General features: G+C 44.6%; 1 protein-coding gene across 1 annotated transcript; it reads right to left on the reverse strand.

Moving 5' to 3' along the window:
- Positions 1 to 3,528: 3,528 nt before the first annotated feature.
- LOC311062497 (microtubule cross-linking factor 3-like) lies at positions 3,529 to 20,785 on the reverse strand (the record flags this gene model as incomplete). The annotated part of the gene is made up of 9 exons (XM_084081576.1): positions 20,724 to 20,785; positions 16,077 to 16,301; positions 14,753 to 14,911; positions 12,490 to 12,558; positions 11,359 to 11,628; positions 9,522 to 9,878; positions 8,514 to 8,926; positions 7,071 to 7,380; positions 3,529 to 3,639 (listed from the first exon to the last, which is right to left on the reverse strand). The coding sequence occupies exons 1-9, from the start codon at positions 20,757 to 20,759 to the stop codon at positions 3,529 to 3,531; spliced, it is 1,950 nt and encodes a 649-aa protein (XP_083937702.1). The 5' UTR covers positions 20,760 to 20,785.
- Positions 20,786 to 26,562: the final 5,777 nt, after the last annotated feature.

Raw genomic sequence — 26,562 nt, forward strand, 5'->3', positions numbered from 1 at the left:
AGCCAAATGAATAAGTAAAAAACAGCAGAGGGCGCTGTTTTTCCTTTTTATTTGGCGATGGGTTCCCAGATTGTATCCTAAGCAACCGGAAATGCATGCTATTGGTTGGGCAGCTTGTCAATCAAGAGCGGGGGCGGGGAATGAATGCTATTGGTTGTGTAGCTTGTCAATCAAATCATCATCCTACCCCTCCTAGAGCACACCCTACTTTATTATCAATTTTAAAATAAAATGGAACAATACTTTACCAAAACGCATACAGTATCATGGTGATTGAATGAAGACTTTAAACTAGCGACTGGAAGCATGTAGTATTTATGACAATGTTTATTAAAGTAATAAAATCAAGTCTAAAGTTCGGCAAAAACCCACCCGCTTGCATTGAGTTATTTCTTCTGACACCAGCAGGGCTAAAACAGAGAAACTACAGGCCATTCATGTGAACTGTCACTTCCTATATGGACTCAATTTCAAAGGCGCAAGGGCCCTTGGGTCAGTGTTGCCAGCTTCTGTGAGAGAAACAAGCAACCAGGTCTAGGAAAACCAGCCCAAAAGCACTTTAACATATACATCAGCTATTTGAAAATAGCAGATCTACAAGCTCACAACGCGTCGCGATGCGACGCGTTGTGAGCTTGTAGATCTGCTATTTTCAAATAAAATCTTGCGGGGAAATTATAATAAGCAGATCTGGCAACCCTGCCCTTGGTCTGTGCGTGCGTCTGTCTGTCTGTCTGTCTGTCTGTCTGTCTGTCTGTCTGTCTCCCTTTTATGCCCATGTATGGAGATAAAAATACTTAAATTACCAAAAGTAAAAGTAGTCATTTTGCAGAATGTCCCATTTTACATGTTTTCAAATGTGTAAAATGATTCAAATCTTTTGAAAATAGCAGATCTACAAGCTCACAACGCGTCTCAACATGCGACGCGTTGAGAGCTTGTAGATCGTCTATTTTCAAATGGCCAAAGGGCTGAAGTTGTGTATGTATGTTTTGTAATCTAAATCTACAAAGTAACTAGTAACTAAAATGGTCAAATAATTGTAGTGCAGTACAAGTATAATATTTGCCTCTGGGATGTAGTGGAGTAGAAGTAAAAGTATTGAAAATTGGAAATACTCAAGTAAACTAAAAAATACCTCAACATTTTAATTAAGTACGGTACTTGAGTACATGTACTTAAGTAACTTTCCATCACTGCATACAGGGAGTAAATAAAACCAACATAATTCTTACCATATGTAACACTGTAGTGATGACAGCAGCACAGCAAACTGACGAGTTGCTCTGGAATAAACAGAATCAACACATGACTGAAGCAAGTATATTTAGCCTCCAGAGTAAAAGGCTGTCCTTAAAGTAGCTTCTGAATGAATGACGCTCCAGCTCCCGGAACCACCGGGTCTCTTGTGGCCTTGTGACTATGGCTGTCACGATTACACATTTAACTTGACGATTAATTGTCACACAAATAATTGCGATTAACGGATTTAATTCGTGTTTTGGGCGTTGAACATTAGAACATGTAAATAAAAATGTAATTTCGTTTTGCCTTTTAGGCTTCGTAATCAAAACGTTGCACAACAAGTTGCACAACAAGTTGCACAACAAGCTTACAACGCGTCATCCAAAGCGCTTTACATAGATGTGCATTACATTCACCCATTCACACCCACACATTCATACACCGATGGCGGAGGAAATCATGCAAGGCACCAACCTGCTCATCGGGAGCAATTAGGGGGTTCAATGTCTTGCTCAAGGACACTTTTGACACTAGAGCCCGGGATCGAACTGGTTCACTCTACCCCTGACCCACTGCCGCCCCCACCAATGAGAGGGGAGGAGGGGATAAACTGTTTGGGAAGCTGATGCAGATATCTGGAAGATTAACCCTTTAAGACCGGGAACGCATCTGTGTCATTTTAAGATTTCTTTGGCTATATAAAAATAGCAGATACAAGCTCATAGCGCGGCACAGAGTGTCGCGCTATGAGCTTGTAGATCTGCTATTTCTTTTTTAAATTGTGAGCAAATCTTTGGGTTAAATATATATATACTTTTTTTTTTTTTTTTATATTTTTTATCCCACGATTTTGTAACCCTCTTTTCACCCGGTGCCACCCCCAGCAGCCTAGGGAGGCCAGGGCCGAGCTCATGCCTCCTTCAATGCATGAGAGCCAACTGACCTTCTTGTCACCTGACAGGGGGGAGTTTCCCTGGTTGGACGTAGCGCGTGGAAGGAACACGTTATTCCAACCAGTTCCCTTCCCCTCCATCAGGCGCCCCGGCTGACCAGGGGGAGGCAGTATAGTGACCAGGATTACTACATGTTTTTGTGAGGGTATTAACTACCCTGAGAGACACGGGGAGAACATGCAAACTCCACACAGAGTGGGCCCTTTCGCCAACCCCACCTACGCGCCACCGTGCCCCCATATAAATACTTTTTTAAAGTGAAAGTTTTTAACTCAAATCTTTTTACAAATGCACTAAAAAAAAACTCAACATTTTACAAATGTCTTGTAAATCCTAACATTTTTTTTTTCCAAAAGTTTTTTTTCATATTTTTTTTTACTTATGTTACTCATTATTATTATCGATGGTTTTCAAACTTTTGTGCCAAGGACCTCCAAAATAATATGTACTTGTCCGCGGACCCCCTCCCATCTAAAAATATTTTGTTCCAGGGACACGATTTTTCTAAAAATAGCAGATCTACAAGCTCATAGCGCGGCACTCGGTGCCGCGCTATAGGGCTTTCACCAACTAGTCGACTAGTCGACTAGTCGACTAGTATAACCACTAGTCGACCTTGTTAGTTGATAGTTGATAGTTGAAAAAAAAAAAAAAAAAAAAAACTTTTTTTTTTTTTTTTTTTTTTTAAATTTAATTTTTAATGCCATAGTAATGGCCCATCTTACTATTATTATTATCCTCCTGACTTTATTTTTTATCAAAAGGGGGTCAAAAGCATGCCCAATAAAAGCCTATTATTGGGCAATGGGGATCCTTGGAGACGCTGCTGTGGTGCTGTGCTGCTGTGCCAGAAGCGCTTCCCTTAAAACGCCATATTTTTTTTTTTAAATTTAAATTTCGACTAGTCGACTAGTCGACTACCACTGGGTCAAATTAGTCGACCTGTAAAAATCTCTAGTCGTGAAAGCCCTACCGCGCTATGAGGTTGTATATCTGCTATTTTTTAATGGCCAAAGAACCTTCAAACGACACACCGGCCTTAAAGGGTTAATAACTCACCTTCTCCAGGGTTTTAGACGTGAGCAGCAGCGATGCGTTGTGGGTAATGAAGTCTTCGGGCGTCAAACCCGGACGTTACTTCCCGGAATGCAAGCTGTGGCTGTGGCAAGTGTGGGCTCTTTTTTCCTATGCTGTTGGTAACCTTGGCAACAAATGTCGGGGAGGGGGGAGGGGGGAGTGAACAAAAATAAACAAACAAAGAAACAAACAAACGACGACAACAGAGCAAAAACAAAAAGGTGATAACTAGTTCAGGGGATGTGTTTTATGATCACAGGACGAAGAAAAGGGTGAACAGAAAGACCAGCTTAAAGATGGTGGCGTAGGACAGGGAGGAGAACAAGACGAGGATGAGGATGAGTAAAATGATGGGCTGGAACATCTGGGTGTGGAGGAGGAGGAGGAGAAGGGGTCGAGGAGGAGGGGGGGGGGGGGGTGAGCGAGGAAAAGGAAAGAAACGCAATTCAGTGTCAAGCTTGATCCAGAACGTTTCAACATCGAAGACGCACCTGCTGAGCGCTGACACGCTGCAAGTGTAGATACCGGCGGGTACTGTGTTGCCAGATTTTGTGAGAGAAACAAGCAACCAGGTATATGGAAACAAGCCCAAAAGAAGCGACTAGGCACTACAAACCTATGTACGTCGGCTATTTGAAAATATAAATCTTCTTATTTTCAAACACATTTTGAGCTAAACAAAGTGGAAATTGTTATATTTTTTCAAATATATTTTAACAACACAAATGTGGTACAGGGGGTCCCTGGCACGACGTATAAGTTCAGATGGGGGTCCGTGGACAAAATGTGTCCACGGACCCCCATCTGCATACATATATATTCATTTGCGGGTCCTTGACATGAAAATGGTTGAGAGCCACTGGTTTAAACAATAATCAAAAAAAATTGAAGCAAGCCCAAATAATCAACTACACTTTAGAAACAAGCCCCCAAAAACACAACCCACAACCAATATTTACAGGCATGTTCAGTAATTTGTATTGTCTAATGTTGTTTTTAGAGCAGTGGTTTTCAAATATTTTCATGTCAAGGACCCCCAATTTAATATGTCTTCGGCCCACGGATCTGAAAATATCTTGTGCCATGCTAGATTTGTGTTGTTAAAATGTTGTCCAAAACATTCCAGATTTCTCAGAAGTTTTTTTTTTAAAGATTTTTTTTAAATAGCTGATCTACAAGCTCACGCCAGTTGTGAGCTTGTAGATCAGCTATTTTCAAATTGCCAAAGGGCTTTTGATACTTGACGCTGTAAATGATGAAGAAGGGCGTTCATTTACGAAAAAACACAAACAATTAAAACATGGAGATAAGAGGCTTCTGCCTGACAGCAATATATATATACAGAAGTGTCCTTTAGTAAGGTTTGACCTTCTCTGTGCCTGACGTCTCCCTCACTCTGCCATTACAGTCAGCAATGCGTCACTGCCCTTCACTACCAGTAGTTGAGAATGTCATGCAATTAACATTAAATTCATATCAATGTTAATATTATTGCTTCACAGTAATAATGCAACACATTTCAATTATTGTGCATATAGGCTCTATTCACAGCAGCCATAGTATGAAGACATTCACAGGTGTTACCAATGATACTAATGAAGGCTCTGTTCCATTCTGGTCAAACAGAGTCAGGGTGCTGATATTGTGCATGTTGGGGTCCAGGGACCCTCATGGGCTTCCAAATGGCCCCTTACAGGTGTGTAACTCTCTCTCAGAGTTATGGGGGTCGTGGAAACCACTGTGCTAGACTAAATGGAACAGAGCCTTCATTAGTATCATTGGTAACACCTGTGATTGTCTTCATAATATGGCTTAGAGCCTATTGGTGCTGTTGGACGGAAACCTCATATCTCCACTTTTCTTTCTTTCTTTCTTTTTTGTAAATGAATGCCCTCCCTCGTCATACTAGTGTTACACAAAAGCATTTTTTATGTATGTATTAATAATTGTTTGTGAAAGTGAAAGTGGTCAAGTGTGGATTTCATTGTATTATTGCGTATTAACAAAGCCTTGTGACTAAGTAATGACTACATTGGAACACAGGTTATTTATTTTCCATTCCCTGAAAAGTTTTGGATGTACAAGTTTTCCAACGGACGGCGACAATATGTGGTTTAGATGCAGAAGCACATCTCAATGACACCTTTGAAACGTGCCTGCAGATCATGTGAGGGTTTTTGAATTGATTCTTGATTAAGCCACAGGAGACATCTGGATGTTTTTAAAGTCTAATTTATACTGTGTGAGCCAAGCCATGGTTCATGGCTCTGTACTAGATACTACTGGAGCTGTGAGCCATGAGGCACAGCTTGGCTCACACAATGTAAATTAGGCTCAAGTGTCTCCACTGTAGGCTTGTGTTAGCCTTATTATCAGCCTGAAGCTCAGAGAGTGGGCGGGAGCTAGGCTTGTATGTGACGCACGCACGCACACACGCAGGCACGCAGGCACGCACACAGCTTACTATCTTTATGGGGACATCAAAAACAGTTTTCCCATTACACAAGCCAGTTTTACTTAACCCATTAAGACCAGAGGCCGATTCTACAAGTGCCTTCTAAATCTTTTCTGTGCCAAGGACCCCCAAATTGATGTATATTTGGCAGTGGACCCCCATCTGAAAAGGTTTTGTGCCAGGGACCCCCCACCCCCCACCCCCCAGAAGAGAAGATCAAAATGATTCAACCTTTTTCAAACACTTACAAGATTTTTCAAAAATGTTCAAAAATAGCAGATGTGAATTTGTTTTTTGAATGGCCAACGCTAAAATGTCAGATGATTTCCTGGTTTTAATGGGTTAAACTGCTGGTCCAATCTATCGCTAACCTTAACCACAAACACAACCATACTGTACCCCTCGCCCTAACCCTAGTAATCTGTATACGGTAGGCCTATCCCTAAATGCCCAATTCTAAAAACCTAACCCCAATCTGAATCTTTCCATAACTAACAACACCATAGTAATTATTACCCTCTTCCTGTCGATTTGATGTGGTTTTAATATCCTCATGGGGACTAATAAAAAACCTAGAAGTACCGCATTGCAGTTCTGTGCCTCCAACAACTAGTTGCCGTTTATATCAGTGTCTGTCCAGGCTCACATGGTGTATATAGGGAATGAACCTACAACCTACCTAACCTCTAAATAGAAACGTATGTTTCTAATATTCTACTAAACTCGTGGGGACATTTGGTTCTCACAAGTACAGTAATACACACACACACACACACACACACACACACACACACACACACACACACACACACACACACACACACACACACACACACACACACACACACACACACACACACACATACATACACACACCAGGGGGGTCACGGCCATTCACTGTGCGTACGACGCGACACCCTCACTCTCACAGATCCGTGATTTCATACCCCCCACTTTTTGAAAAAATACAAAATATATATATTTTTTTGATAATAAATGGGTAAAATCAGGCAAAAATAAGAATTAAATAACCTAACCCTATCCCTAAAACCGAAAAAAGTAACAAAAAAAAAAAAAAAACGGCCAAAAAACGCAGAATTTTGAAAATACAGAATTTGTTTACATTTGACAGTTACAAAAAATGTTCACGCTTTTTCAAAAATAGCAGATCTACAAGCTCATAGCGCGGCACACGGTGCCGCGCTATGAGCTTGTAGATCTGCTGTTTTTGCCAAAGTGTAAAGTAAGGGGTATAGTCCACCGAAAGTCCATCCCCCCCACCTTCTGAGAGCCCGTGACGTCCCTGACACACACACACACACACACACACACGCGCTCACCGACAGGGGCTCCTCTGCCTCTCGGTGGAGCTTGGGCCCCTCCAGCTTGTCTATGAAGGCCTGCAGCTCCTTGCGGAAGGCCATCATCTGGGCGTTGATGCGGTACAGCAGCTCGTGCTCCCTGATCCGGCCCCCCTCCTCCCCCCCCGGCCCCCCGCCGCCGTCCTCGGCGCCCACCCGGGCGAACATCAGGTCGCCGTTGGAGACGTAGACGCGCGCCTCGGCGATGACGCTGGCCGTGTCGGCGATGAGGCGGTCGATGGTCCGTACCAGCCGCTCCGCCTCCAGCCGGATGTCGATCATGTGCTGCCTGTGTGTGCCGTCAGGGGAAACTGAGTGATTATTGGATTTGGACGGTTTGCGACGATAGTCGGAGACAGTGGTGTAAAGCAGGGGTCTTCAACAGGGGGTCCAGGACGCCTAGGGGGTCCTGGACCCCCTGTTGAAGACCCCTAGGGGGTCCTCAGAGTTACTACAGGGGGTCCACCAAATCTTTGTGTGATTTTTTTTACCGTAACCACTTGAACCCTAACCATCCCTTTTCTGAAGAAAAATAGCAGATCTACAAGCTCACAACGCCTCGCAGCGCGAGGCGTTGTGAGCTTGTAGATCAACTATTTTTGGCAAAGAGGTATAGGTGTAGAGGGAAAAAAAGCAGACCAAGTAAACATTTTTTTTTAAAATCTGAAACACAATTTTATACAGTATCGAGGGGATCCCTGCGTCATCTCTCTCTCTCAGCTAGGGGGTCATTGGCCTGAAAACGTTGAAGACCCCTGGTGTAAAGTAACTAAGTACATTTACTTAAAGAGGTGGTGCCATGGTTTTGCACTTTTTCTGTTTCTCATGTGTCTATGAGGTTGAAAGAACTTCATTAAGCCCCCTGGTGGTGTTTTTATGGTGTTTTATGTCTTCTCTGACTATTTTGAGTTTCTACCTGGAGGCTGAAACCTTGAGGGTCAAACGTGCCAATAGAAAAACAGCGCTTTAGTGACATAGTAAAAACATACCCTCCCCCTCATTATCATAACACAACAGGTGTGGGCATGAGGAGGAGGGACTAGGACAGGTGGGTGGTGCTTAGGGGGTGGAGGAGGTGCTAAGGTGAGAACCAGGTATACTTAATGAACTGGAGGCACTTAACTGGAGGCACTTAACACTTTCTGCACACTTTTTTGAAAATAATCTTCCTCCTAGTATAACCATAATACCTGATGATTATGTTTTAGGGGGGGGGGGAGTCACTGAAAATCACGGCACCCCGTCTTTAAGGTAGTGGCGGTGTCCGTGGATTTATTTATTTTTGTTTGGTTTTATCGCGTTTTTGATGGAATTTGTTGTTGACAACTGTGTACGTCCCATGGACGTAGTATGATCAAGTAGGATGTGACGTTTCAAATCCTGATTAACAGCGAAAAAACGGTCAACAGTTCCCATCCCTACCTGTCGTGCGGGCCGTACCGCCCGCCGCCGGGCAGGAAGCGGGCCACGGCCGCGCAGGCAGACGAGGAGGAGGACCCGGCGCCACCCCCCTCCGGCCCCCCGGTGGGCGTGTAGAGGCCGCGCGTCGGCGTCAGGCAGCGGCTCCCGCTGCCGCTGCTGCCGGCGCCGCTGTGGCTGATGTTCCTGACCTCGTCCGAGTCGCTCTCCCCGCCCACGGGGCCCTCGCGCTTGCGGTGCGGCGGCAGCAGGCGTCCCGAGCCGGAGCCGGAGTCGTCTGCTCCGCCCCCTCCGCCGCCGTCGCTCTCGGCGTCGCTGTCCCGCGGGCTGCCGGGCCGCAGGGACAGGTGGGAGGCCAGGTCGTAGCGCTGCATGTTGGAGAGCAGCACGCGGTTCTCATACTGCAGCTGCATCACCTGATACGAGAGAGAGAGAGGGAGAGAGAGAGAGTGAGTGAGTGTATGTCAGCCTACAGAGCAGTGGTTATCGAACTGGGGTCCCCAGGGGTCCGTGGGATCCCCCATAAGAGATGATTTGTCAACATTTGTCAACATTTAAAAACACTCACTCACTTTGCATGGACCCCCCTCAAGGAACCAGTGCTCTAAAGTAGTGGTTCTCAACCTGTGGCTCAAGACCTCCAGGGGGGTCCCCACATGATTTGCGGGGGGTCACCAGATGACAGTGAAGTGACAATTTAAGGACTTTTCAGACCTTTTCAACACCTAAAAATTGTCAAATAATATACGAAAGAAGCAAAATTTGAAAATAGCCGATCTAGAAGCTCACAACGCTAAAAAGCTTGTAGAACGCCTATTTTCACAATATGTATTTGTGGAAAACGAGTCAAACTAAATGTAATGCCTCAACTCCTACATTCCAAGTGCTTATAAGGGTAGGGGTCCCCAGTTAAAATATGATTCTTTTGTTGGGTCGCGGCCTGAAAAGGTTGAGAACCACTGCTCTAAAGCTCCGCACAAATTGACCAAAAATAATATTGCCCATTACTACCTTGCCACTCAAGTCGTTAATCTGAAGCCTTGCAGCCTTGAGCTCCTCCTGCAAGGCCTCAGCTTTCGCCGCGTCCATCCCTCCTCCTCCTCCTCCCCCTGGTCCGTGCCTGCCGCCTCCCTCGATGGTGCCCGCCTTGAACCTCAGCTTGTTGAGCTCGTTGGTCACCCTCTTGCCGTGCTCCTCCGAGTCGGCCAGGTTCCTCCTGAGGAGCTCCGCCTCGTCCTCGACGAGCTGCAGCTGCTGACGCAGCTCCGTCAGGTCGCGGCCCGACCCGCCCGACTCGGGGCTCCCCGCTCCCCCCTCCCCTTCGCCGCGGAGGTCGTCCAGCTCCGCCCTAAGGCCGCGGTTCTCCACCTAGCGCAACAAAAAAAAAGGGGGGGGGGAGAGGCAAAATATTCATCGCTGATCTTTTCACTGTCCAAAGGGTAAAAGTACTATTTTTTTTTTACTTAAGTAAAAGTATCAATGTAGAACTACCGTGTTACACGTAAAGGTCTGGAATTCAACATTTACTTGAGTAAAATATTGGTATCAAAATGTACTTAAAGTACCAAAATAATAGCACTCACAATGCGTCGCATCGCGCCGCATTGTGAGCTTGTAGATCGGCTATTTCCAAATGGCCAAAATGTATATAGGGCTGAAGTGGATAATGTATGTTTTGCAATAATAATCAAAATCTACTAAGTACCTAGTAACTATAAAGTTTTCAAATAATTGTAAAAGTACAATATTTGCCTCTGAGATGTAGTGGAGTAGAAGTAAAAGTACCGAAAATGTGAAGTACTCCAGTAAAGTAAAGTACAGTACTTGAATAAATGTTCTTAGTTACTTTACACCACTGTAAACAACTGCGTTGAGGAAAGATTACAAATGCACTCAAATGGTAGATATGAATTACCAATAGTATATACTATAATCAAGTTAAATTAAAGGTATAGGGTAAGTGATATTCTTCGGTTAAGACCTGGAACGCATCTGTGTCACTTTAGATTTCTTTGGCTATTCAAAAATAGCAGATATACAAGCTCATAGCGCGGCACAGAGTGCCGCTATTTTTGAAATATCTTGAAACATTGTTTTTTAGATTTTTTTTCAAAAAACTGTTAGGATTTAGAAAACATTTTTAAGAATCGCCTCAGGCCTTAATGGGTTAAAACAAAAATAGCAGATATACAAGTTCATAGCACCGCACTCGGTGCCCCGCTATGAACTTGCATATCTGCTATTTTTTAACTTGTATATCTGCTATTTTTTAAGTATAAAATATGGATAAAGTGGTTACACAGATGTGTCCCTGGTTTGAATGCCTTAAAGGACAACTTTGTTTTTTTTACAACCAAGGTTTATGTTTTAGATTGCAATTAAAGTAAATACAAGATGAGTGTTCATTTTTTTAAATTTACTGCTTTCTATAGTTTTAGCAATTTTCGCTGTCTTTTTTACAGTGGGCGGGGGCATTCTGTCCGGTGGCTAAATATGTCTTTTTTTACACAATAACCTGGCGATTTATTTATTATTATTTACAGTAGCTCTTCTAGCCCCCAAAAACTCACATCTGGCCATCAAAGACCACAGGACCTTTTTTATTGTGTAAAAAATACATATTTAGCCACCGGACAGAATGCCCCCGCCCATTGTAAAAAAAGATCGCGAAAGATGCTAAAACTATAGAAAGCAGTAAATGAAAAAAAAATAACACTCATCTTTTATTTACTTTAATTACAAGCTAAAATATAAACCTTGGTTGTAAAAAAAACAAAGTTGTCCTTTAAGCCTAATTAAAATAAATGTTTTTTTGGGGGCGAGGAAATAAGGACGACGTCCCCCTCACCTCCAGCTCCACGATCTTCCTCCCCAGGATGTTGGCCTCCTCCTCCACCAGGCGCAGGCGTAGCTTCAGCTCGGACTCGCGCGTGGTGGGCGGACCCCCGGCCTCGCCCTTGGGGTGGGGGCTGTCTAGGTCGCCGTAGAAGGAGCGGTACTTCTGCAGCTCGGCCTCCAGCCGGTCCTTCTCCTTGTCGATGGTGGCCGTCTTCTTCCTCATGATCACCGCCTCCTCTTTGATGAAGGCCAGCTGGCACTTGAGGTCCTCGTTGTCCTCCTGGAGAAGAGACACGAGGCGGTAAAATATCGTCATATAATCTTGGACATAGATGCAGTGTTGCCAGATTCTGGGAGAGAAACAAGCAACCAGGTCTAGGAAAACCAGCCCAAAAGAAGCGACTATGAGCCCACATGAGCACTTTAAATATACATCAGCTATTTGAAAATAGCAGATCTACAAGCTCACAACGCGTTGCGATGCGACGCGTTGTGAGCTTGTAGAAATGTAGAAATGTACATAGGTCTGAAGTGAGTAATGTATGTTTTGTAATAATAATCGAAATCTGCAAAGTAACTAGTAACTAAAGTTTTCAAATAATTGTAGTGGAGCAAAAGTACAATATTTGCCTCTGAGATGTAGTGGAGTAGAAGTAAAAGTATTGAAAATTGGACACACTCCAGTAAAGTAAAAAGTACCTCAACAACAAGCAAATATCTCATGTCCTCATACACTGCCACTGACGTAATAAACGTAATTATTCCCGTTTACCAAACCTGCCACAGACGTAAAAAACGTAATTATTATTATTATTTATTTTATTTTTTATTTTTATTTTTATTTTTTGACCCAAAGACCAAGGAGATATGATTTTTCGAAGGAAAAGACTCCCATCCACTTCCTTGTTAACTTAAAGCTTAAAAATTCTGTATCTCAGCTCCAGAGTACTTTTTTTTTTTCAATGAAAAATCTCTGGCAGTGGGCAAACGCGGCCAGCAATAAGTCTGGCAGTGAATGAGTTAATGTCCTCTTTGGCAGGATTTGCACATTTGGGTTAATGTGATGAGTGTGAACATCTAAATTAGTCATTGAAAGACACATGGAAATACAAACGATTGTATGTGCAGTACCGCCTCTCACCTCAGAAGGAGTGTATGCTGTTTTCCTGTCCGTCTTCTGGATGTCCTTACTACCTCTTCTCTTTTGAGTCTGTTGGAGGATGATGAGGCAGACGTGTCATTCCAGAAAAAAATAGGGGATGGCAAAAATAAGTTACAAATCCCATTTCCAAAATAGCGAAAATAGTGGCTCTACAAACTCGGACACGTTGTAGCATCTCCAATAGCGTCTCCAATAGATTTAGAGACAAAATCTTAGAAAATATTTGCCTACGAAATAGGGATGCCAGGTTGAAAGTGGGTAATAAACGTATGGTTGCAGACAATAAAACGCATGGCTATAACATGTGTCACACATCACATGTAGATGGATTGAGATGCACTCAGCACAAAAGAAGTGAATTTGAGATTCAATGTGGACACTAGGAGGTGGCAATTGCCATCCGCTGGAACCCCAAATGACGCCCCTGTGCTGAGGTGACATCATTGATCATTATAGGCCATAGATATTCAACTGGCGGCCCGCGGGCCACGTGCGGCCCGCGAGGAGCTTCCTTGTGGCCCCTGCATCTGCATATTCCAAAAAAAAAAAAAAAAAACTTTTTTTTTTTTTTTTTTTTATTTTCATAATTATTATTTATTTTAACTTTGATTTATGTTATCAAAGTTAAAACAGTACAAATTATTTATCCTTCATTAGTTCTTTAAAGGCCATCTTTCATTGGAACTTAACTTAGAACCTTAAATAGAACCGAATTAGACCCGAAAAAAGGTTGATTTATATTGGTCAAATAGACCCGAATTAGACCCGAATTAGACCGAATTAGACCCGAATTAGACCCGAAAAAATTCGCGCGCGTGCGCGAAGCAAATTGTGCGCGCACATGCACGCGCTGCGCGCACTGTGTGGCCCCCAACTCCAAATTATTTTGCAGTTGTGGCCCCCTGCCTAATCTAGTTGAATACCCCTGTTATAGGCTCTATGCACATCAGCCGTGTTGTAAGACATTCACAGGTGTTACCAATGATACTAATGATGGCTCAGGGTGACTATGGGTGACGTCAGGGTGCTGATATTGTGCATGTTGGCTCACTGGAAACACTCCCAAATGGCCCTTTGCTTGTGTGTAACTCTGAGAGTGTCCATTTGTACTCTCTCAGAGTTATGGGGGTCGTGGAAATTGAAAAATCTGAGAACCACTGTGCTACACTAAATGGAACAGAGCCTTCATTAGTAGCATTGGTAACACCTGTGAAGGAAGTGATAACATGGCTGCTGTGCATAGAGCCTATTCACAGCTTGTCACTTCATGACCAACCGGTTAATGTTAGTTCCACCAGAACACCCCCCCCCCCCCTCCCCCAGATCCTTACATTACCCTAACATTAACCACACCCAACCCAGTGGTGGTCTTAGCTAAGCCTATGTTTCACCGGTTTCAATTGAAACGTTTGCATAAACTTCACACTGGGGTTCTGTCCTCTCCAGGGTGGCCATTTTCACACAGCAGCCATTTTGCTCTTACTTCATACTCGGGACGAGGCGCGTGTGTGTGCGTGCGTGCGTGCGCGTGTGTATGTGTGTGTTTGTTTTTCAGTTCAGGTTAGAAACTACAGCAGATGGCAGGCTAGTAAAGCTGCACAGCTGCAGCTAATCAAATAATAATGGGTGAGTTAGATTTCGGTGTGCTCGGAGCTGCAGTAGAGATTTTTACTGGTCGACTAATTTGACCCAGTGGTAGTCGACTAGTCGACTAGTCGATGTTTACCTATTTAGGAAAAAAAGACGTTTTTTTTTTTTTTTTTTTTTAAGATTTGTTTTTGGTAGATTTTTATTATTTTTCATTGAAGAGGGACAGGGAAAGTAGTCTGACAGGAAGAATGGGGAGAGAGATGGGGGGAAGACATGCAGGAAAGGCCGACGGGAACGGGACGCGAACCCGCGGCACACTGCTATTAAGGATTTTCAACCAGGGTGCCTAGACCGCGACGCCACGGTCTAGGCCAAAGACGTTTTTTTTAATACCATTACTATTATTATTATCCTCCTGCCTTTATGTTTATGGCGTTTTAAGGGAAGCGTTTATTGCCCAATAATAGGCTATTATTGGGCATACTTTTCACCCCCTTTTGATAAAAATAAAGGCAGGAGGATAATAATAATAGTAATGGCATTAAAACAATGCCATTTAAAAAAAATCAACTATTCGACTAGTACCAACAAAGTCAACTAGTGGTTATACTGCTGAAAGCCCTAGCTCACGTTGACTGTTTTTCCCCCGTACCTCTTTGGTTTTATCCAGTTCGTTCTGCAGGGCCTGCTTGGTCACCTCCACCTCGATGAGCTTCTGTCTCAGCTTCTCATTCTCGTCCTCCGTCTTGGTGCGCTTCTCCTCCACGTTCTCCAGCTCGTGGTGAAGCCTCACCGACACGTCTTTGGCCACCTGCCGGGTGTGGTCATTAACACCATCATTAACACCGTCATTAACCAGTGGTGGAAAAAGTACTGAAATGTTTTACTTACTGTAAGTAAAAGTATCAATACTGCAATGTAGACATACTCTGTTTCAAGTAAAAGTCCGGAATTCAAAATGTACTTGAGTAAATGTATAAAAGTATTGGCATCAAAATGTACTTAAAGTACCAAAAGTAAGCGTGACTTACTTATGGGGTGACTAATCGATAGAAGAAAAGTCATTTTGGGGGTGAACTATCCCTTTAACGTGCATCCTATCGTTCTGTTGTGAGGTCATGTGACATTCTGACATAGCACTTTACAATATATCCCATGTGTTGAGAGCTTGTGTAACAGAGTGCTTATTTTAGTGCAACATTACTTTTACTCTAATGCAGTTGTTGTTGTTGTTGTTGTTGTTTGCTCATGGCTGTATTTTATCTATCCTATTGTAATGCATTTTTAACCCTTTTTCAAAAAGCACTTTATAAATAAAGTTCATTATCATTTGGAAGTTTTGTCCTTCATATCACGACAGAATTAAATCAGCAAAGTTTCAACAGCAGGCATACATCTGCATTTGCGTAAACTCGCTCCATGAGTCGCACGCACACACGCACGCACACACACACATGCACACACACACACACACACACGCACGCACACACACACAATCGCGCGCACGATGCACATGCAAAAAAGGACAGGCACACACAACTTTTCCATTACGGGGGCCAGAAAAATGTGGTCGATTTTTGTCTTGTTTTACTGTCCTTGAGGGATCCTCTTTTGGTCCCGACCGAGATAATAAAACATGGTACATGTAGACACACAACACAGACACAGACACAGACACAGACACACACACACACACACACACACACACACACACACACACACACACACACACACACACACACACACACACACACACACACACACACACATTTATTCATATCATTTATTGATATTCACATTAACACACAGGGTGGGGACACAAACCAGTTGTAACATGAGACCGACAGGAGCAGCTACTGTAAACTTACTGACGGGAAGCGTCTCCCCTCCTCTCCTCTCCTCTCTTCCTCTCCTCTCCTCCCTTCCCTTCCCCTCCCCTCCCCTCACCTCCTCCCCCCCTCCCCTCGGGTATATACCTTCAGGTCCTGTTCCAGGCTCCGGAGCAGCTCCTCATCGATCTCCCCCGCCTGGGCGTAGCGTACCCGCTTCCTCTCGGCCTTGCGCAGGCGGTACTGCAGGATCCGGCAGTTCTTGTTGGCGCGCTCCAGCTCGCGCCGCATGTCCTGCAGCTGGCAGGTGTCCTCCTCGTAGAAGGTGTCCCGCATCTCGTCCATCTCCGTCCTCATCTCCTCGATCTCGATCTGATGTCGACGGCAAATTGTGATTTGAGTTTTATATAGGCACAAGTCTTTTGAAAAATATCATATTTTAGTCATCTGGAATGTTTTTGTTATACTCGACTATAACATCATAAGACAGGGGTCTTCAACCTTTTCAGGCCAAGGACCCCCTAACTGAGAGAGATGAAGCAGGGACCCCCACTATATATTACATAAAATTGTGTTGCAGATTAAAGCTTTTCATAGATGTTGGATTCATATTAATGTGTATTTTCAGACATTTAACGACTTAAACCATCAATACTTAGTGAACTTTCACTCTGTACTTGGTCTGCTCTTTTTTCCCCTCGTTGCCGAAAATAGCAGATCTACAAGGCGAGGCGTTGTGAGCTTGTAGATCGGCTATTTTCAGCAAAAGTTGTTCTTAGAATAGGGATGCTAGGGTTCAAGTGGTGACGTTGTGAGCTTGTAGATCGGCGATTTTCGGCTAAAGTTGTCCTTAGAATAGGGATGCTAGGGTTCAAGTGGTTAATGTAAAAAACAATGATCCTATCATACAGAGATTTGGCGGACCCCCTGTAGCAACTCTGAGGACCCCCTGTTGAAGACCCCTGTCATAAGATCTTAGTCGTCTAAATCTAGTTTACTTTGTAGACCAAAAGATATTTTGGCCGTGATGGCGTCGTAATGCCAGATTTTACACTTGGTTGCATACTGAAAATAGACGATCTACGTGTAGATCTGCTATTTTCAGCGCAACCAAACAATAAAATGACTTGTCTTTTAGTTCTGCTGGATCTCTTTTCCACTAGTCCACTCCCTAACATTTTAGTCTAGTTTTTATTTGTTAGCAAATTGTCAATATATTTAGTCTTAGTTGTAGTCATCATAGCTTAGTTTTTATTTAGTTTTCGTCTGTGAAAAAAACCAAAACACTAACACATGGACACTCACAACGAATCGCGGTGTGTTGGTACACAGTATATCGATTGGCCAATGGCCTTGACAGCAGTGGTTCCCCCAACCTTTCCTGGATCAGGGCCCACTTGAAAATCTCGAAAATGCAACCACGAAATAAATAAAAACGTCCCACCCATCTGATCACTTAACAGATTTACAACAGGAGGGTCATGACATTGAGCTGGTGTCAAGCTCAACTGCTCTGATCCAGCAGGCCACCACAGTCAAAAATAAGGATTTCCCACTTGAAAGCGTGCAGTTTCAGAGCACATTTGTTTTTTTTTGTGCTTCTTACCCCTTTTTCTACCCAATAGGCTCTATGCACAGCAGCCATATTGGGAATGAATTGGGCCCCTTCCTTACTTCCTTCACAGGTGTTACCAATGATACTAATTAAGGCTCTGTTCCATTTAGTGTGGCATAGTGGTTGTCTTATTTTCAAGGACCCCCATAACTCTGAGAGTGTACAAATGTACAAATGTGTACACTCACCATAAGGGGCCATTTGGGAACCAAAATGGAGTGTTTCTTTCTAGTGAGCCAACATGCACGATATCAGCACCCTGACCAGAATGGAACAGAGCCTTCATTAGTATCATTGGTAACACCTGTGAAGGAAGTAAGGAAGGGGCCAATTTCTTTCCAATACGGCTGCTGTGCATAGAGCCTATTTTGTTGTTATGTCAATTGATTCCTCCCCCTCAAACATTTGTGTGTTGTCACTGCTGTTAATCTCACCTGCCGGTGAAGAGCCCCCCAATGGGAGGAAATTAGAGCCTTCGTGTTCGTATATGGACGCTCGACAAAGCCGGATGCACCACAGTGGATTCAAACCCACAACCTCTGCGGTCGTAGGCAGGCGCCCCGAGCGCCCTGAGCCACATTTATTTTAATGAAAAATCAATCGACTGTGTTCCGGCTTTCGACCAGTAGAGCTAACGTAGTATAGCCCATTGGTTCTCAAACTGGGGTCCGGGGACTCCCAGGGGTCCTTGAGGGGGTTCCAGTGGGGTCCCCAGCAATTTTAAAATCTTGAAGATTTGTGCAAATCTTTGAATACATTTATTTTAAAGCGAAACATTTTAACACAAATCTTTGCTTCTGGGAGTCCCTGGCACAACATATTTTCAGGGGCCAAATACATATCAATTTGGGGGTCCTTAGCATGAAACCGTTTGAGAAGCACTGGTATAGCCTACTAAAAGGGGCATTAAACCCCAGGCTGATTTTGTAGTTTGTTTTCCAGTTCCGGTTTAAAAACTACAGAAGATTAAAAACATGGCAGACTAGTTGGCAACACGGCTGCACTAACAAATGAATAATGAGTGAGTTAGATTTTCATAGTGTATTCTATTGACACACACCTGAAATCTGCTGCAGCTGTGTACTACAAGGTCAGTGTTATGCAGCCTGCCATTTGTTTACCCTGCTGTAGTTTTTAACCTGAAGTGGAAAACAAACTACGGTAGAAAATCAGCTTGGGGTTTCATGTCCCTTTAATCAGTAGGCCTATCACAATGAAAACTAATTTTTCAAGGTTTTTAAAAGAAAAAAATACCATGACATTTTTCTTACATATTTGTTTTTCTCATTACTGTTACGTTATCAATACAAACAATCTACAGTGAGTGTTTTGCATTACAATTTGTACAGCCATATTTTCAAAATGTTGTAATTCTTGTTTTTAAATAGCTTTTTTTTTTTTTTTTTTTTACATTTTTCAAAATGTCTCTCTATTTGGTTACATTAGGTACACTCTCTGGGTTACAAGTGCTGTGTGCATATGATGGCTAGTTTACTTCGTCCACAGCAACAAACACCACACAGCGAAACCCTGCAGTTGTCATTTTAACTCTTGAGAGTAGGCCTACATCCTGGGCAACATTAATACTGAGGATTTTACTGTACACATGAGAATGACGACGATTTAATCTTAATATCAATGTTATGTTCAATCGTGAGCAGAATGTTATTTGGTTTGTGCAATATAGGCTATATGCACAGCAGCCATATTATGACTTCCTTCACAGGTGTTACCAACGATACTAATGAAGGCTCTGTTCCATTTAGTGTAGCACAGTGGTTTCCACGACTCCCATAAGTCTGAGAGTTTACGGGTCCATTTGGTTCCATTTGTACACTCTCAGAGTTACACACCCGTAAGGGACCATTTGGAAGCCCATGAGGGTCCCTGGACCCCAACTTTAGACCCTTTAATGTTTCCAGTGAGCCAACATTCACAATATCAGCACCCTAACTCTGTTTGACCAGAATGGAACAGAGCCTTCATTAGTATCATTGGTAACACCTGTGAATGTCTTCATAATATGGCTGCTGTGAATAGAGCCTATTAGGCCCTAGCTGCAGAATTACATGCATGGCACAGACAGGCTGCATATTCTAATTCTTGTATGGATCTGCTAAGATTCCCTTCCTACCAGGCTACAATGTCATTGGAGCCACTGTTTGTCAATAACCAATCGATTATATGCAGGGCTGGACGTATGGATCTATTGGCTTTTGTGACGCTTTAGTGGACATCGAGGATGTCCGTTTGGGCCAAATGTAGGCCTATAGTCAACAACAACAAATCAATCGGTGCTTCTGTCTGTCAGTTCATGCAGTTGTTTAATAAGCTTCCTCCTGCAGTTAACTATAATAAAAACACAGCTGTGGTCTAACCTAACCACTTGAACATTAGCCAACAGAACATCGGAGATTTGCTGTAGACGGTGGAAACAAGTGGTCCAAGTAGGCTGTACAGATACAGAGCCAACTCAGGTCTAGGTTTAACCAGGGTTGCCAGATCTGCTTATTATGATTTCCCCGCAAGATTTTATTTGAAAATAGCCGATCTACAAGCTCACAACGCGTCGCATCGCGACGCGTTGTGAGCTTGTAGATCGGCTATTTTCAAATAGCTAATGTATATGTTAAAGTGCTCATGTGGCCCATAGTCGCTTCTTTTGGGCTTGTTTCTCTGACAGAATCTGGCAACACTGGTTTTAACTAGCTCGGGTCGATTTAGCGTTAGGAGTTTTAGTTGTTCCACTGCGCCCCCTACAGATCTTGCCAATAGAAAATTCCATAGACTAGATCTGAAAGGGGGCGCAGTGGAGCAACTAAAAGATTTCCCCATCCGGTGGAATATTTTATTTTCTGGACAAAAAGTCTATTTTAGACGTGAGGTGGGGGTCTCCGAGTGTTCCCACTCAGGAAGATGGGCTTTCAACATCTTAAAACCCGTCTTTGTTTTGGTGAATAGCCACAGTGTATTTTGTATTTTGACTCCAGTCGAGAGGCAGCGCTACAGAGGGTGTGCGGGTAACGAAACCAAAGTAACACAGCGTTAAGGAGAACTCCCTCTAACGCTATAGCCTTATGGCCCAGAGAGAGCTAATTAACAGCGATCATATCCAACGACTCATAACACAATGATCGCGGTTGTTAAAGGACATTAACGGCATTAGAGAGGTGTCAAACCTTGAGGTCCTCGTTCTCCTCCAGCAGCCTCTCCATCTCCTCGTCCTGGAGGAAGGCCTGCTGCTGCTGTGTCACGGAGGAGGACCCCGCCTCAGTGCTGTCTGTGGCCGGCTCCCCATCACCACCTCCTTCTCCTCCTGATCCCACCACCATGCTGCCGCCTCCGTCGTCGCTACTGACCGCCTTGCTCTGCATCTTCACGCCGCTTCTCCTCAGCCTCCTGTGGAGATGAAAGTGGATGAGCTCCGTCTGCAGACACAGACCCAGAAGACCCAGACCCAGGCCCGGTCCACAGCCTCCTCCGCCTCTCGCCTCCTCCTCCTCCTCCTCCTCCTCCTCTTCTCCTCCTCGATCGCTTCGTTTCTGGTCTTTCTCCGGCCTGATCGCTGCTGGACTGGCGGCGGGTCTCCCTGCGATCTCGGCCCGGTGGTCCTGGTCCTCCTCCGGCTCGGCCCGGTGGTCCGCCGGCTCTCCCTTGAGGCAGATCAGGCGTCGAGAGGAGTTGGAGGAGGAGGGCTGACGTCTCTTCTCCTGCTGATCTTCCACGGCCGCAGCATCATCATCATCCGCCCTGGTCAGAGGAGGAGGAGGAGGAGGAGTGACACACTCAGTTTCAGCACCATCCAGTGGTGGGAAAAGTACTCACTTTTTGTTTTTTACTTAAGTAAAAGTATCAATACTAGCAATGTAGAAACCCTCAAGTAGAATTCCGAAATTCAAAATGTACTTGAATAAAAGTACAAAAGTATTGGTATCAAAATGTACTTAAAGTACTCAAAGTAGAAAGTACTCATTATGGAGAAGGTCCCATTTCACAAGTTTTCTAATGTATCCACCTGTTTCCTAGGCTTTTCACTGTGTTACACTTCCTGTCTTTTTATCCAATGAAATCCAATGAAACCGGTCAGATGACTAATGATATCCAATGAAATCCGACAGGAAGTGGAAAACACAAGCCTAGGAAACAGGTGGATACAAATCTTTTGAAAATAGCAGATCTACAAGCTCTCAATGCGTCGCGTGTGAGCTTGTAGATCTGCTATTTTCAAATGGCCAAAATGTATAATAGGGCTGAAGTGGTTAATGTATGTTTTGTTATAACAATCAAAGTCTACAAAGTAACTAGTAACTAAAGTTTTCAAATAATTGTAGTGGAGTAAAAGTACAATATTTGCCTCTGAGATGTAATGGAGTAAAAGTAAAAGTACTGAAAATTGGAAATACTCCAGTAAAGGAAAAAAAAATCCTCAAAAGTGTACTTGAGTACTTGAGTAAATGTACTTAGTTACTTTACACCACTGGTGACACACTCAGTTTCAGCACCAGCCGGGTGGACAGCTCCCTCGCCGGCGCTCCTTGGGGTCTCGGTCCCCTCTCTGGTCCCTCCTGCGGAGCAGCAGGTTTTTTTGGGCCTGGTGATGGAGGTGGGCCTGGGGGTGGAGGTGGGCCTGGGGGCGGAGGTGGTGGCTCTGGAGGATGCACGTTTTGCGGCCTCTTCCTGGGGTCTGGCTGGTGAGGGAGCCTGGCGCTGCTGCCTCCTCCTCCCTGTGCTACCGCTACGGTCTGATGACGTGTGATGATGGCCGTCTGCAGCAGCGCCACTTGCGGCCGTGATGTTGTTCATCCTCTGGTCCAGGGGTTTTCAACCTTTTTTCATATCAAGGTCCATTATTTATTCAGCATTTGAGACACACAAAACATGCTGAATTGATGTTGGTAGGAGAGATAAGAGGCAAACGTTGATCAAAATAACGATTCTTTAATTAAGTAATGCAGATGTTTAACAATTATTTAACTCTTGAGAGCGTAAAATGAAACCAAATGGACCCTTACGGGTCCATTTGGTTTCATTTTACGCTCTCAAGAGTTAAAGATCTATACCAACTCTCAATCATTTAGCTGGGGACCACCTGGAAGTAGCCTGGGACCAGACGAATCTGCGAGTGCAAAACAAAATTGCACTCTGTGATTTTTCATATCCACGCAGTGATATAGTCTGGCTACGCGAGGCTAACCTGGAACCCCCTCAAGGACCACTGGTGGTCCCCAGACCACCGGTTGGGAACCACCTCTCTGGTCCATCGTGACTACTAATTGAAGCCGAGGCCGAATTGGGCCAAATCGCATGGATGAGCCCTGACAGCACATGGTTGGTGCTACAGACTCCAAATTTCGCACACAGATAGCTCAGACCTTTGCCTACGATCTTAGCTAGGCCTCGACCCGACCCGATATGCGGTTTTCCGGAACCAACGCGAAAGGTTCGGAATCTCCATATGCGGAGTCCTGCCAAATTTACTTCCGGGTGGTCAATCTCACCTGCCAATCACTTCTCGCGCAAGCGCTGACTCATTGTGACATCACACCATAAAGGGCTCTGACATCACGTGGCATACGTGTCAGATGAAAGTATATAAGCCGGCTTCTAAGCTAAGTCCAGCACTCTTGACAGACCTCTGCATATAGTCTATAAGCAGCTCTCAAAAAAATGAGTACTCCACAGTCGAAGGCACAGACAGATACAGAGATCTTGCTACCATAATTGACGGCCACAGTCATGGAGTGTACACGAGTGTATGTGCTCAATTGCCAAGCAGACACATGGCCCAACTAACTCCACATTTTCCCCCAAAATTCCTCAATATTCTGCCTGTGACACCAGCTGCTTCGCATCCCATCACTGTACTTGCAGGATGTACAATTAATATCAAACGCATTATGCTCCAATACTTATGCAAATCACTTCGCCAACACAAAATTCACGTCCGGGTGTTTCTTTTCACCAGCCAATCACCTTTCACGTTGCCACGTCCGTTGCCACGTCGCGCTGACGTACGCTAAACAAGCGCTGCCGTGCGCACAATGCAAACGAGCCCAAAGGCGCGCAAAAATAAGCCGACCATTGCTTAGACACAAAGTCAGACCTGGCAACGCAGCCTACGCCAATCATGTGTGAGAGATCTACAAGCTATGGGGCAGAGACGCCACCGTATCTTAGCAACAACTACAGCGCTCACTCTCATTGGTCGTGTCACGCTAAGAGCAGTCTCCAGACAATGGCATCGCAGACAGCTTGCTGTTACTGCTGTAGCCATCACAGGCAGTTGCAGCACGACGGACAGGGCGCTGTGATAGCTGCCATGTCGCTAACGCTAACGTGGTTGTCATGCCTGCAGCGGCTGTGCAATCACTTTGTCAACAATGCACGTTCGTGTGGTGAATGTCAATATTGCTGCTCAGTTAGTCCATTGCAGATGGTGTATGTTTGTGTGTGTCTTCTGGAGAACTATGTAGCTCCACAGCAACTACAGTAACTAACGTAATGGCAGGACCGCCCCGTGCAACGCATGTTAGGCTGCATTATGGTCATGTAGTAATTTCAGATAATTTCGCTCCGATTAGAGCAGTGCTTATCAACCCTTTCACGCCCCCCCCCCCCCCCCCCCCAAATACACGTACTTGATCTGGGACCCCCCCATTCTGTTTGACTCAAGTAAATATTGTGAAAATAGCCGATCTACAAGCTCGAAACGCCTCACGTTGAGAGGCTTTGTAAGCTTGTAGATCGGCTATTTTCTACATGATTGCCTCTTTCTTACATTCTTTGCCAATGTGGCCCATGTTTTCATAGTATAGTTTGTTGACTACTTCTGTTGCAGAAATGGCCATTTCCTTTACTTTGTTTTTTTTATTGTCTCCGCCAGGCCGAAAGGCATGGCGCGAGACTATGTTTCACCCCCTGTCCGTCCGTCTGTGATAGCTAATCTCTCACATCGTTGACTTGATCGCAGCAAAATAACAGCCCGATGTGGAGAGTCAGTGAGAGCTGGATAAACGAGGTAAAATGTGTCAAAAGGAGTCTGTACGGCTGTCGATAAATGAACACATGACGTCGGTGGGAGAGGAGATATTGTGTCTTTTGGACAAACAGCAGCGTGGTGCTGATGTTTGTTGTGTGAAGCAGCTTAATGTCAGAGTGTTTGTGTTGGAGCGCCTCAGTGCGGCTGCAGAGTTCATGTGCAACCTCTTCCAGAGAGACACAGAGACACTAGAAACTCTGCTGGGGAAAAAAAACACTGCTGGGCATTGACTTTCATATGGACATTGATCTACACACTGCAGGTATATCTGCTACACACACAACATCAAACTACACACTGCAGGTATGATGCAGCGTTTGCATTACAGCCAGCATGCCAGCGTAGTTCCCATATGGTTTCAAGGTGGGCTAAACCATATGGACCCCATGTCAGCAATGTCAGCGGCATCCACTTCAGTCCCAACTGCGATGCCCATGCAGGCTATAAGTAGCTTCTACCTGGCCCTTAGGTGGGCCCCAACTAGCCATGTTTATGTGGGACCAAGGCGGGTCCTAACTGGGTTTGCCCATGCAGGCTTTAACTGGGTTCTACCTGGGCCCTTGGTGTACCCTAACCAACCACAGTGCAGTGCCCATCGCTCCAATTGTTGTGACGTCAGGGCTCTCAATACTGCACATTGGTGGAGGAGGAGGGGCCGCAGGGCGACCGCACACATCGCTGAACCAATGGTAGCCCACGGATGTTTCCTCTGGGGATTTACAATCTGCCCCTCTATGCCACATATCATCCGCACTACAGGGTCTTCACTGACCGAGCCACGGCCCCACTGACCCTCATGACGCTACGCCACTTATATGAGTTGCCAAGTGGCCGCGGGCGCAACGTGGGCGTGGCCGCGGGCTAGACGCGAGCCCCCGCGTAGCGGGGGCGAGCTTCTAGTCTCCATTATGGGCATAAAGGGACACAGACAACCAGATACAGAGATCTCCATATATGGGCATAAAACTATGACAGGGGATCAGATGGGACAGTCAACATCTGCTGGCCAGACAGGAGGAGCAGACGGAGAAAAATGAGTACTCCACAGTCGAAGGCACAGACAGATACAGAGATCTCCATTATGGGCATAAAGGGACACAGACAACCAGATACAGAGATCTCCATATATGGGCATAAAACTATGACAGGGGATCAGATGGGACAGTCAACATCTGCTGGCCAGACAGGAGGAGCAGACCATAGATATATATAAAGGCTAGATGGCTCAAGGGGGCGGCGCAAGCGTAGCTCAACCGCGGCCATCTTGCGACGGTCACTCATAACATTATGTCTATGGTGCATATACTTTGAAATAACCATAGCGTGCTCAATTTTCATCCGATTTTCAAACGGTTTGGTGTTTTGTAAACACCAAATATGTAGTTATGATACTGCATACTTATAATTATAATCATGTTTTTTTTTTTTATACAATAATATCATAACTACATCATTGGTGTTTACAAAACACCAAACCGTTTGAAAATCGGATGAAAATTGAGCACGCTATGGTTATTTCAAAGTATATGCACCATAGACATAATGTTATGAATGACCGTCCCAAGATGGCCGCCATGTGGCGACGTCGTACTCCATTGGCCAGCAGCGCGGGTGAGTCATCTAGCCTTTATATATATCTATGGAGCAGACGGAGGAGGAGACAGTGTTCCTGATGTCCCTGACGTTGTTATTTTTGCACCAGGAGACCAGACACAACCTCGAGACATTGTTCTGTACAGAACTCCAGCTGATGCACCTAATCACAGACAAACTACACATATCAATTCACTCCACCCTATGTATGACCCAGCTGCCTATCCCTTGATCTTGCCATATGGAGATGCTGGCTTCAGCATCGACAATCCCATCCTCAAGGTTAATGCAAATTCAGCCAGAGGCAAAGTCACTCTTCAGGAGTTCTTCAGATTCCATCTACAACAAAGAACTAATTCTTTCAACACCCTTCTGAAGTCAGGGAG

Source organism: Gymnoscopelus microlampas (assembly GCF_963454915.1).
Source record: "Gymnoscopelus microlampas genome assembly, chromosome: 16".
NCBI lineage: Eukaryota > Metazoa > Chordata > Actinopteri > Myctophiformes > Myctophidae > Gymnoscopelus > Gymnoscopelus microlampas.